The sequence below is a fragment of the Carassius auratus genome, chromosome 38, assembly GCF_003368295.1.
Source record: "Carassius auratus strain Wakin chromosome 38, ASM336829v1, whole genome shotgun sequence".
Taxonomy (NCBI): Eukaryota; Metazoa; Chordata; class Actinopteri; order Cypriniformes; family Cyprinidae; genus Carassius; species Carassius auratus.
Genome location: NC_039280.1, coordinates 18,506,522 through 18,519,335, shown reverse-complemented (window position 1 = coordinate 18,519,335; position 12,814 = coordinate 18,506,522). Strand labels below are relative to the sequence as shown.

Genomic DNA, 12,814 nt, shown 5'->3' with positions numbered 1-12,814 from the left:
TGGGTCAATGTTTTACACCTGCTTCTTACTGCAGTCTACTAGTCTGCTCACCATTAGCCAGAATCATGTTTCTAAAGAGCTCTACGCTATTCACAAACCATCAGTACGAGTATCACAAATAGCATCCTCCCACCAGCACTTAACTGAGCTCAACTGAATAACTGAACTGAACAGAATTCACATCAAATATAGTGAAAATACCCATACTGCTCCAGCTCTTTACCATGTGAACCGGTTATGACTGAGCTTATTACTGCTGCATTAAACGTAAAAGTCATTGCCAGGGTGCTTGTGAAATTGTTTTTTTTTATTTTCATTTTTGTGTGTTTTGAAGGATAACTAGGTGAAATAAAAACAGAAGTTTAGCATCTTGTTATGCTAGATAACCACTTATAGGAAATAAACACACTAAAAAACACTGGGTTAAAAACAACCCAATTTGGATTGTTATTAACCCAAGGGCTTGGTAAATATAGGACAGAACCCAGCAAATTAGGTTGTTTATTTAACCCAGAAAATTAGGTTGTTTATTTAACTCAACATAAGGGGTTGATTTAACCCAGATAAAGTTTGTTAATTTTTACTATATTACTAGCTTATTTTTTTACCTCATACATTAAATAATGTTTAATTATTTAGTTGCACCGCACTGGTTCTCGAGACCGACCTGGGATCGTGTTCGGCGGGGATCTGCTCACGCCTGCGTTTCACTCATAGCCGAAATATAATGCGATTGCCTTTATAACCTGCCTAAAAACAAACAGTAAACAGCTCTGAGGGAATATTTGTATTCTGTATCTTTATGAATAAAATCGTTTATTTTATGCAAAGCATAAGGCTTTTCCATCACTCAAAAAGACCGCGACACTCGTTAAAGGTGATTCACACTGCGTGCCTGTATGTTCTGCATAAAACTGAACTATATTCAGCACAGTAATGATTTTATAGATAAATTAAAATGTCTGCAAACCTGTATTTTACCAACGAATGAGTCAATTCGATGGCGCTAAGAACTGCTCTCTCCAGAAGAAAAGCAAATCCCCTGCAATAAATAACTCCACCGCTGGCTTAAGTCTGACCCAGGATCGGAGTAATACAAACACTACCCAAACATTAGGCTGTTACATTTGACCCAGGAGCTGGGTAACACAAAAACTACCCAAACACTGACAAAAATAACCCCAAAAATTTGCATTTGGGTTAAAAAAATAACCCCAAGTTTTTTATAGTGCAGCTTGGGACAGCTGTCATGCCAATAGCCTTTCTGCTACGGTTAGTTACTTCCTAACATTGGCAAGCACAACCAAACCGGTTGTTTTTCCTTTGTGTCTACAGAACAAAACAAGCTTCAATAAGTACAGTACTCAGGGTTTGGACATTTACAGCGCTGACAACCACATTATACAATGTCTGACTACAAAATTTGTATCTATGTTTTCATGAATGATAATGGCTGATTCCAAATATGGCATAGCAATATATTGTGCATTGCTATTCATTTATAATTACTTTATGAATTAATGGATGCAACGGATTTATGGATCCAACACATTTCAGTATGCAACAACATTGAAGCTACAGTGTTGGATTTAAGTATTTGTGTAGGTTACATTCTTTAATTAATCTAAAAATGAGTCCACAGCTGACAGACATAATGAGTAGCCTGGTTGCATATGTAGACAGATATGTAGACCACTCACAAACACGAAAACCTCACACATGACTCAGCTGCGCAGATTTGAGCACAAAACCCCAGTCACAGGAGGATCCTGGGCTCCTAGTCTGTCCCTCACTGCAGATGGTTTGCTGATGGTTTATGTATCTGAATGCTGGCGTCTCCAGGGTCATGATAGAGTCTGCTAGGCTGGGGGCGCAGCTGGGCTGGGAGGGAGGGAATTGGCCCTTTCTTGCATTGCTTTTGTCAAAGTTTCCACTGTCTGTCTGCCCTCTCTCTGAGGCTCATGTCCTCAGGGTAAATAGAATACAGAGTGATACAGCAAAAAATTCTTTAGAATTTTTTTTTTGAGCATTTTGACATTACATAAGCTTTTTGGACTTTTTTTTTTTTTTTTGTATCAGCCTTTTTTATGAGAATTAATTTAGACCAAACAACAATATAGCCAAGTAATGGTTACCGGAAAGAATTAAAGATAATAATTAACTGTTTGAATTTTTTTTTTGTACAACAATACACCGCAATAAGCCATATTTATATACTTTTTATTTTCATAAAACATTTATGTCAGCCAGGAATTTCTAAGAATCAGAGAACTGTTCTTCTAAAGCTGACAGTTTGAACGAGCATTCAAGTCTACCTGGGAAGTCAGGGCAAGATGAAAATAGACCTTTACACAAAAAGTTCAGCAAGATTTATTTCATTTTATTTTAATGTACTGCAACAAAACATTAAAATAAAAATCTGGTGCAGGTGTATTTTTATTTATTTTTTGGTTTATTTGATTTATGAAGGTGATATAAATCACTATATCCTAGTGTAACTATACAGTACTATTGTTGAGGATGTAACTATTCAGTACAGTTTCCCCACTCGTAATGAAGAATTTGTGATGGTGTTCATCTGCATTCAACTCATAAATACATTCGTTCCAACATAACTTGAAAGCACCTCTAATTCATAGAGATGAATTGAACTTGAACAAATTGTAGTGCCATTTTTCTGAAAGTTAAATTAGAGACACTACTAAAACATCTCCAACTCTTATCTTATACTAAGATAGAATAAAACTAATAGCCAATAAATAGCTCATTAATATAATTTAGTAATATAATTTGTTGTTGCTTAATTCTAGATCGCGTCCAAAATCAGGGTGAATACATCATTAATATTTAATATATCACCCAGCCATTAGACTTATTAAGCAGTTATTAATAAAAATGAGACAAAGAGTTGGACAAGACTTATAATGGGCATTTGTGGAGTTCTCCAGTATAGTCTCATAATTATTTCTCATAGCTGCACTAAAGGCAAGTCCGCAGTCATTTAGAGTTCATGTCACTGGAGTAATGGTGTCTGAGAATGGCTTAGAATAAATAAAACAACATGCATGCACTACACTTTACACAAACTCAAAAGACAACTAGCAAGAGTCTTGGGCAATACTGTCAAAAATGTAACATTCAAGAACACAATACAGGTTTTCAACAACTGTGATTTCTGTCAGGGTTGCCAGGTTTTCACAAGAAAACCCGTCCAATCACTAGGCAAAACTAGCCTAAGATGAGCCCAATCACGTTTCAAGAGGGTCCCAAAGTAAAAAAGAAAATAATTGCGTTCCAGGGGGGGGAAATACAGGTTTTTTTGGGAGGGCGTGGTTTCCCTGCGATATGTTATTGGAGACACTTCAACCAGAGGACAAGATAAACCAGTATCCCAATGCCCTCGGACTTGGTAACACTGATTCCTGTACATGCTAAAAGCCACCTACCACCAAATATGCATTCACACATGCACTGCTAAAGTCTCATGCATTATGAAAAAAAAACAGTCAGAACAAAAATTTTATTATTTTGAAGAATGTTGGTAACCAAAAACTATGTTTTTTGGTGACTTTGACTTGCATTGTACAGACACCTGGGGAATTTATCAAAATATTTTCTTTAGTGTACTGCAGAATAAAAGAAATAATTTGTACGGGTTTGGAACCACATGAGGGGGTGTAAATAGTTTCTGGGTGATCTGTCCCTTTATTTAAAAATAAATTATATTTCATCCTGCTGTTGCTGCATCACAAGCTATGAAAGGCATTGTGTTTGTGAAAGTTACCTAAAAGCCTTTAGGGTAATAATTCACACTTATCAAAATAAATGCAAAACAAATGTATTTCTTATAGATAATACAATCTGTATGGTTTCCAATGAACATAATCAAATAGAAAACTAAACATAAGCTCCTTGGAGAGATGGAAACAATTAAAAAGATTTATTCACTGAAATGAATCAATGAACACACTCAGTCACATGGGTTTACAGAAACAATTGCCCAAGAGCAATCAGTGATAGGTCCTCATGACAACAAATATTGTTTTTTTGCAAGCTCGATGAAACTAGGATCAAAGATTAAAATGTCACGACCCATTCATTTTCCTAAGAGACAGGAGACTGAATCAATATTCGTCCAACCCTTCAGCTTTACTCGTTTACTGCAGAGATTGTGTACGGCTGAACGGGTGCAAATGGATTTACTCTGCACTGACAGGATTCATAGTTATCTATATTAAAAAAAAGAAGAAAAAAAAGAATACAGACAAAAAAATTACTCTTGCACTGTAACATCGCTAAAATGTGGTGCCATTAAAATCAAATCTTATCTCTTCAGTTCACAGTTGCAGCCCATTTCTGTTAATGATGCCGTTCCTCTCCGGCACACACGCCTCCCAGGAGATCAGATAAAGATGTGAGAGAAAGGCTCAATTCAAACCTCTTTAAGATCATGCGGACATTAAATACAGTTAGGTCAGGGAAATAATTCATAAAATCATAAATCATATACTAGGGCATTATGAAATCAGACGCTGAAAACATTGCAAGCGTCACTTAAGTAGGTTTCTCCTTCACACGTTTGTGCCATTCATTCACACAAAGACACGCAGAATATACACGCACACACACACGCACATATATATTTTACATATATAAATAGTTTTTTTTTTTTCAGTTTAATGTTCGTTTAAGTCTACTGACCTACTTTTGATTAATTTGTTCTAAATTTGGCAAATTCCATGACATTTCGCATTGTACAGTAAATTGTATTTGTTTATGACTGGATTACACAATTACAGTACATTTACCATATCATGGAAATCATATGGCCCTAATATACAAACAAATGCTACTTATTAATCTAATATTTTAATAACTTCATTGTTATAGGACAGCAATAGTACCTATGGATGCCCGTTTCCACCACTAAATAATAACTTTCTATCTCACATTTCTGACTTTATAACACGCAATTATGACATATAAAGTCAGAAATGCAAGATATAAACTCAGAACTGTGACTTTATTTCACAATTCTAAATTTGTAACACAAGTTTGACTTTATAACTCGCAACTGCATGTTATAAAGTCAGAATTGCAAGGTATGAACACGCAATTCTGAGAAAAAGAGTCAGAATTGTGAAATAAATAGCACAATTACCTTGTCTTATTTTTTATTCAGTGGAGAAAACGGGCTTCCATAAGTACCTGTACTACAAATTAGTAAGTGCTATTTTACCCAGTAATTTGGCTAAATCTGCAGTGAAGGTGCGCCAGAGCGCAGAATGAGAAATTAACTTTGGTTATGGTCAAACTAAATGTGGAAAAAATAATATAAAAGTGAAAAAAAAGGGTTCAAATCACACTCATTTACCTGACCTCCTAACCAAAAATGTGGTCTGTACAAACCAAGTTTGACAGTTAGTTCCACTTCATTAGCTTCTTCCTATAGAGACTGTTGGTAATGATGCAGGTTTTCAGCAACTTCACCCATCTGATGTCCAGCACAACATGATATCAGATTTCAATATCAACACCAGCAAAGGCCAGTTACGTCTGATGTTCGTGTGTGTGTGTATGTGTGGTGTGTGAGATGGGTTTTCAGATCTCATGGAGCCAAAAATATCATCTAGTTTTCCACAGGGAGAAAGAAAGAAAATCTCCAGGCAACTCCAGTCACAAACATAGCCTACAATACACTGTTTGTCTTCACCACCACAAAAACCCATGAGAAAGCATCTATTTACCCTTTAGAGAGTGTTTTCCCATCTCTAAGAATCAAGTATGACGAATGAAGCAATCAAACTGGCACCAGGGTAAGACTGCTGAACAAAATCATAGTTTTTCTTTCTTTCTTTCTCACATCTAACTTGGATCAAGTATTTTAACATCCAAAAACACTTCTATTAATAATTCTTTAGTCACTGGGGGAAAAAAAATGATGTTGAGGGCTTTGAAAAATGATTCTTATTTTATCCTTGTGAAACCATTTCAGAAACAGCCAAACTAATAAATAAATAAAAAAACAACATAAATCAGTCACATATACATCTTCAAATAAATATCTAAAGACATCTTTCTACTACAGATGATACTAAATGATCACATACTCTAAATGGGAGATGGCCCTCATATACATTTTAATCAGGAAACAGTATTTCCCTTCCATTTACTGGATTGGTTAAGATTATAAATTCTTGTGCTGCAAAGGAATAGTTTGTGATTCGGTACCAAATCATAAAACGACCTAGTTCAACAGAATTATTTGTTTATGAACTGGGCACCATTAGCCCATGCAAAGAAAGACTGCAGGTAATGGTAAATGAGCCAGATATGTGCACCAGATCTCCTGTCCCTTGAAAAAAGTGATACTGGCTCCAGGCTCAGGGAGGTCTGGCAGCTGGGATACACACTGAACACACACTCTGTTGTCATAACATTATAAAACCCTACACGCACACTGTCTAGAGTTGACACTGCTGCTAAGTTTGTTGCGGTTACGTTGCATCATGAGCTGATCCCTGAGGAACTGCACTACAATCATTTTCTGATTTCAGCAACTGTAGTGTGACAATATCTTATAGTACATTATATATAACAAAGAGCCAATCTGCATTAAAAAGGTAAAAAAAAGCCAGATGTTCTGCCTGGCAACAGTGTGCATGAAGGCCGCTGCTGGTTTGTAAAGTCTATTAAGAGAACAAGCTACATTTTGCGATCTATGTTTAATAGTTCCATGAGTTTGGATATACAATAAGGAAATCTTTACTTTATTTTTCTGATCCATGTTCAATTTACTCCCCAACTCTCCCCATGTCCATTTAGTAGACAAATATTGCACATCTATTCCAATAATAATTTTGAGAGAAGTGGTGTTCTTTAAACCAAATAAACTATTTATGTTGATATAAAGTCATGATGAAACACAGCAACAGAGCTTTTCTCCTGCATTGTGATGTACATTTAAGTAAAATGAGTTATTGAAAGAGAGAAAACTGGTTCAAGCCACTGATGGATGGAGGGAAACCTGAATGCAGTCAACTGTAGAAAGGGACAGTGTGTGATGGTCATTTTAATTGGAAGGTTGCGGTTTGATCATTTGATTAAAAATGTCAAAACATGCATTGAATTGTTTACAATCACTAAGACACACTCTTAAAAAGGGTGTTACAGGAGAGATGCCATAGAGTTACCTTGTTTTCTTAGTTTGAAGACCACCTTAAAGAAATGTTGGTAACACTTTAGTATAGGGATGAATTCTTACCAGCATGCCTGTTATTAACATATCTTTTTATTAGTGCTTATAAATCAGCATAACCAAATTCTACATACCTAATCCTGGCCAATACCTAAACTTAACAACTATCTTACTAACTATTAATAAGCAGCAAATTTATGGATGCCTAAAGTTGTAGTAAATGGTTTGTTAATAGCAAGAACTGGAACTTTTGTACATTGGAAATGTTACATTGGTGTTGAAGGTTCTTCACAGCCTTTATTTTCAAGTGTGTAAGGTGAATTATTTCAATTCAAATTTAAAACACTAGCAGTTTTTGGTTAATTTGGAGTTGGATATGGCCAAAAGGAATGGCCTGCAGTTCAGAGATTGAGTCAGATGGTGCAAATCATTAAATGGCACCAACTATTTCAGTCAGTAACTGAGCCGTAGACCAGGAGCATGAGATTGATTTCAGAGTCATTGACCAATTTATTAAAAATAACAGGTTCGTGAGTCATAATTGTACTTCACTGGCTGTGCATCATTCACTGAAAAAGAAAAATCTAAATCAACAGTCATTCACCCCTGAATTTGAGACTGCTAGCATGAAACACAGTGTTTCAGAACGGTGTGCAGCATACAAAACACAAAAAGAACCAAATACCATAAAATCACTTTGGTCCCAATACAAGCCCTTGATGTTAAATCCTACTGTACAGCACAATACAGTGACAGACAGGATGTGATGCATCTCTTTACACACTCCCACACTCCAAACGTCCTCCTCTAGCATATCACACACTATTTAAGCAAAAGTGTCTGAGGAATTCAGGGCACCTTTAAACAACACTTTCTCCATGTGACATGTTTCAGACTAATCTAGTTGAGGCAGATGCAGAAAGTACCACAAGGAATTGGATCGTCTGTGTTCTCATTTCGTTCTGCTGTGGTAACTTAATTTTCTCAGTTCTACAGAATGCTGTTCTTTAAGACAAGAAGGGTTAGACAGTTGTGCTGAGAGGGCGAAAAAGACTATGTTCCTGCCACCATAGAAGTGTTTTTTAAATAGAAGTTCACCCTAAAAGTGCAGCTGTTCAACTTTTGGGTGTCAGGTAACAGCTGACAACTACATAACAAGAACAGGAGACATTCCCATTACAAAACACATCTGTTAGAGATACCAGTCTGTTCTGTCATTACCGATCATTGCATCAATATATTGAACTGTTGTGCAGCTGGATGTTATGAAGCTCCTAAAAGGACTCAGTGTTGCCAAAAATAATTAAATAATAATTCAAATGACTCAAATTAAGGAATATAGTAATTTTTGGAAATATGAAATTTAGCCCAGTCAATTAAGAATTTTCAACCAAAACTTTTATTACAGTTATTTGCTACTTCTTACATGATTGACTTTTTCTTGCTGCAAGTATAAATCTTTCTACACTGTCAGGGTTATGTATAAAATAAGAAAAAGAACGGTATGCCAACCGTATGTTAAACAACTAACTCAGGGTGTTAAGGTTGTGAATCCATACCAAAGAGCAGAAGAAATCCAGCTTTAGTTAGTGTGCAGTTTGCCACAAGTCAGAATAAATGAGAAGCATTGTGAAAAAACAATATACCGCAGTTCCTATCCGAACGGGTTTACGTTCCTTCGAGGACACCAAAGTTAAATCAGATAATTTGATCCTGAAAGATGTTTGAGAACAACACAGACATATTTGGGGTTAAAATCTAGACATCTGTGTGAAGTGTGAATCGGTCTGACTCTGAATCTGGAGGACACAGACAAGCAGAAGTGGATCTTATGAAATTATGTTTTTAATGGGACGGCTACAGTATAGCCTATATTGCCTACAGTATACAAAAGTGTAAATATTGGTACATAAAATATATTAGATACTAGTATGCAAGATTCCATGTCCAAAAACATTGTGTACTTAAACATAAAAACACATACAAATATAATCAAAGCAAATGCTTTGAAAAATGTAAAACAGAAAGTTATGAAAGTGTCTTAAAGTTAAGACACAATACTTACAATCCGTCACTTTTTTTTAGGTCACTAAATTTGTGACTCTGTATATGAACCTTGTTAAAAGGCTGGAATGCACTAAACACTGAACAGGTCAGGGAGGAGCTTTCTCCCCAATAGAAACAGTTTTTAACTGAAGCAAACAGATTGGTTCTTGCCTGTTTTGTCCATTTCTATGTGTCCTTAACCTTTTGATTATAACTGTTCCCAGTGTTTTTAGTGTAGTCGATCCACATGTGTTAATTTACCACCCATTTCGGGTTCATTTTCACATTTTAACCCAGCAGTATTATATTTTTTAAACAAGTTTTACTATGGTTTAGCATGTGGGAACATTTAACCCAAACCAGTTGGGTTGACCTATTGCTGCATCGTCAACATAATCCACAATGGGTTGTTTTTAACCCCAAAATAATTATTGATTATTTTATTAATTTCTTTGTTTGTTTGTTTTGGTGCATGCATCATTTCATTGAAATGTTATTTAAACACAGAGGTCTTCCATTAACATTCATTAGAAAAGAGTCAATGCAAGACAATAGCGGACAGAAACTGTTGCTAAGGCTCTGAATGATCAGGACCATTAAGAAAGGTCGATTTCCCTAATGCAGCACACCAACTATTGCTCCATCTTTCCCAGCTGTGTCGGTTTACCAATCCGGCATTTCTCTCAAAGTGACATGCTGTTTGTTAGGGGTAATTCCCGATCTGTGTGTGCGTGCGTGCATGCATGTGTGTGTGTGAGAGAGAGAGATAAATCACGCCTATATAAGAATAATGCTGAGCACAGCTCTCTCGCTCCCTCTCTGAGAGATAACCTGTCATTGGAGGAAGATAGCTGCAGTTCAGAGCAATCGATGCAGCGCCTGACCCTCGCTTGAGCAATGCAGCGAGAGAGAGAGAGAGACAGACAGAGACAGACAGACGGACGGAGAGAGGTGTGCAGCCTTGAAGAGATTTATTCATTATGTAGCGGAACGTGAAGTTTGCCTAATCTTTTGATATTGTTTAATATGCAAATATGCTGTGGAACAACCAAGTTTTTACATTTGTACAAGTTTATTAAACTGTTTTTGCATGATATTACAGACTGGGCACATAAATCCACAACAGCTTTCATTTGAACAAACCCCGAGTCTACCGTCTACTGAAGTATAAACGCTGACCCTCCAGACATGCAAACTCTATTTCACGCATCGCTGTCCTGAACATCTGAGCACAAACATGTTGCATGGATGCAGTAAGAGGCTCTAAAGTGCTTCTGTGGTAGTACTTCGACTGTTCGTTTTCTCTATCAATAACAATAAAAATATATGCAAAAATAACGACTGTTTTCATTAGTGCGTTCAAACGATTAATAATATATGTAATATATTTTTTCTGAAATATGTACATGCATGTGTGTGTATTTATATATACATAATAAATATACACAGAACACACATATATTACACAAACCAAAACGTTTATTTTTGATTTGATTAATCGCACGCGTATATATATATATATATATATATATATATATATTTTTTTTTTTTTTTTTTTTTTTTTTTTTGAATGAGCCAGTCAATGCACGCATAAATTCAAGAATAATGACAACAGATATTTGTTTCTAACATCCTGTTTCACTTCGAAATACATCAGATTATCCAGCTTTAAGTAGGCCTACTAATTTTTCATACACGCATGCTCTTTCCTTTCTATAAAATCATACACTCTGCAGCAGTAAGGACACAGTCTGAGAGAAAAAGGTGAAAGAGAAGAGAAGAGAAGAGAGCACTCTCTCTCTACTATCCTAAAGAGGTTGGTAATGTGCAATAATCTATTTCTTCATCAAATCCCTCGGGTTGGAAAAACAACGCATCCACTTCGCACTAAACACTTTGAAAATGGGACTTCTCTAAAAGGTCACACTATTTTTTCACATTTCAATAATTTAAAAAAGGACACAAACGCTGAATCATACTAAAGCACCATTTCTAAAGAACGCTACTACAGGAGACATCAATTGACACACAAATTACTTGTGAATGTGAACATGCACACAGTTTTACAGATGTTTAATTAGGAATTTAAAGGATTGTGAAAAGAAAGAGCTTGATGATATCATCCAATGAGGGATGGAGCATGTTGTTAAGTTGTTAATGCACAAGGCACACATTTTTACCATCAAACACACAAAGCCCGATGTTTCTACATGCATACTGTGTGTGCTGCTTGAATATGTGCCTTTTGCACTAATTAGTTTGTTTAGGTTAAGGTGATAACACTGTTGTTCACAGTTGAAAAAGTAATGGAGGAGAGAGAACAACGACAACAAACTACTGGAGACGGCAACAACAAAAGATGCCTGGATTAACGAGCGCTCTTGTGAGGGGATTCTGTGATGCACGCAAAACTAATCTTTGTTTTTGCTTTTCTTTGTTTATATAACTTTTGAAAAGGAATAGCGCAGACGCTGGACAAAAAATGTCAGTGTTCATGCATGCTAACAAACAGAGTATAGCCTACTTTAAAAGCTTGCCTGTACATGCACTGTAAAAAACTATGTACACTTTGGGCTTCATTTTTTTGATGAAAGAAGATTGTGTTTCTTTGGAATAACATGCACTGATGGATTGTGCATAATAAGACCAGGGCAGTATCGTAAGAAAGTAAGGCTACATATACACTTATTTGATTACTTTTGTTAGATTAGATTTGTTTTTGTCCTGCAAAAACTGAGGTTTTTGAAGATGCTCTCTCAAGTGGATATGTTTTCAAATGCCGGTTTCACCTAATAGTGTGGACTGTGAAAACAGGCATTCAAAAGCGAAATACTGTATACACATACTTAACCAATACATATCTTATCGTTCACGTTCACACTCTTCACATCACAGAAAATGTGCTTGCAATTGTGGCCCTCCAGCAAAATATGAGGCAGTTGTGTTTAAAGAAATAAATCTAAATGAAATAATCCTGCCATAAGAATAAAGTTTAATCTTTTTGTGAGTTCTGTCTGCACCATCTCTGTGAGCTCTTATGGGATTTTATAAGGCAAATGTAGGGCTTTCCAACATTTCGTTGTGGATAAGATACATCTGGAAAAGACGAGTGTGGCGACTAATAATAGTATACTAAAAAAATGTATTTAAGTGTAAAATACAACATTTAAAATTTACAATGACTGCATGGTAAAGACATAACTATGATGTAACTATGTAATGCGAAGCATTCACAAATTGTGTGCTTGATGTGTATTAACAGTCTGATAGTGTCAATGCAAGTCTGTGTATGTGACGTCACATCACAAATGTAGTCTGAATGAGACTGTTAGGGCTTTGGGTCGGCATTTGGGATAGGCCTTACAAACACTTTTCAAGCAAAGCTTTGCACAGTAGCTCTGTGTGAAGCACTCACCTGGGCTGTCAGAGTGGCACTGGGGTGACAGAAGAGAGCAGACCTGGCACCTGTTCTCAGACCGTGTGCTCTCCTGACAGTCTGGTGACCTCCAAGTGAAATGGACAGCGCCTCCTGCAGGAAAGGAGGAGATACAGAATATCAGTGTGACATTC

General features: G+C 36.2%; 1 protein-coding gene across 1 annotated transcript in view; it reads right to left on the bottom strand.

Moving 5' to 3' along the window:
- Positions 1-12,814, bottom strand: part of mcu (mitochondrial calcium uniporter) — a 66,275-nt gene that overhangs the window by 28,555 nt on the left and 24,906 nt on the right. The window contains exon 3 of the mRNA XM_026224570.1: positions 12,660-12,773. Coding sequence (XP_026080355.1) covers positions 12,660-12,773 — 114 coding nt within the window. The remainder of the gene's footprint in view (positions 1-12,659; positions 12,774-12,814) is intronic.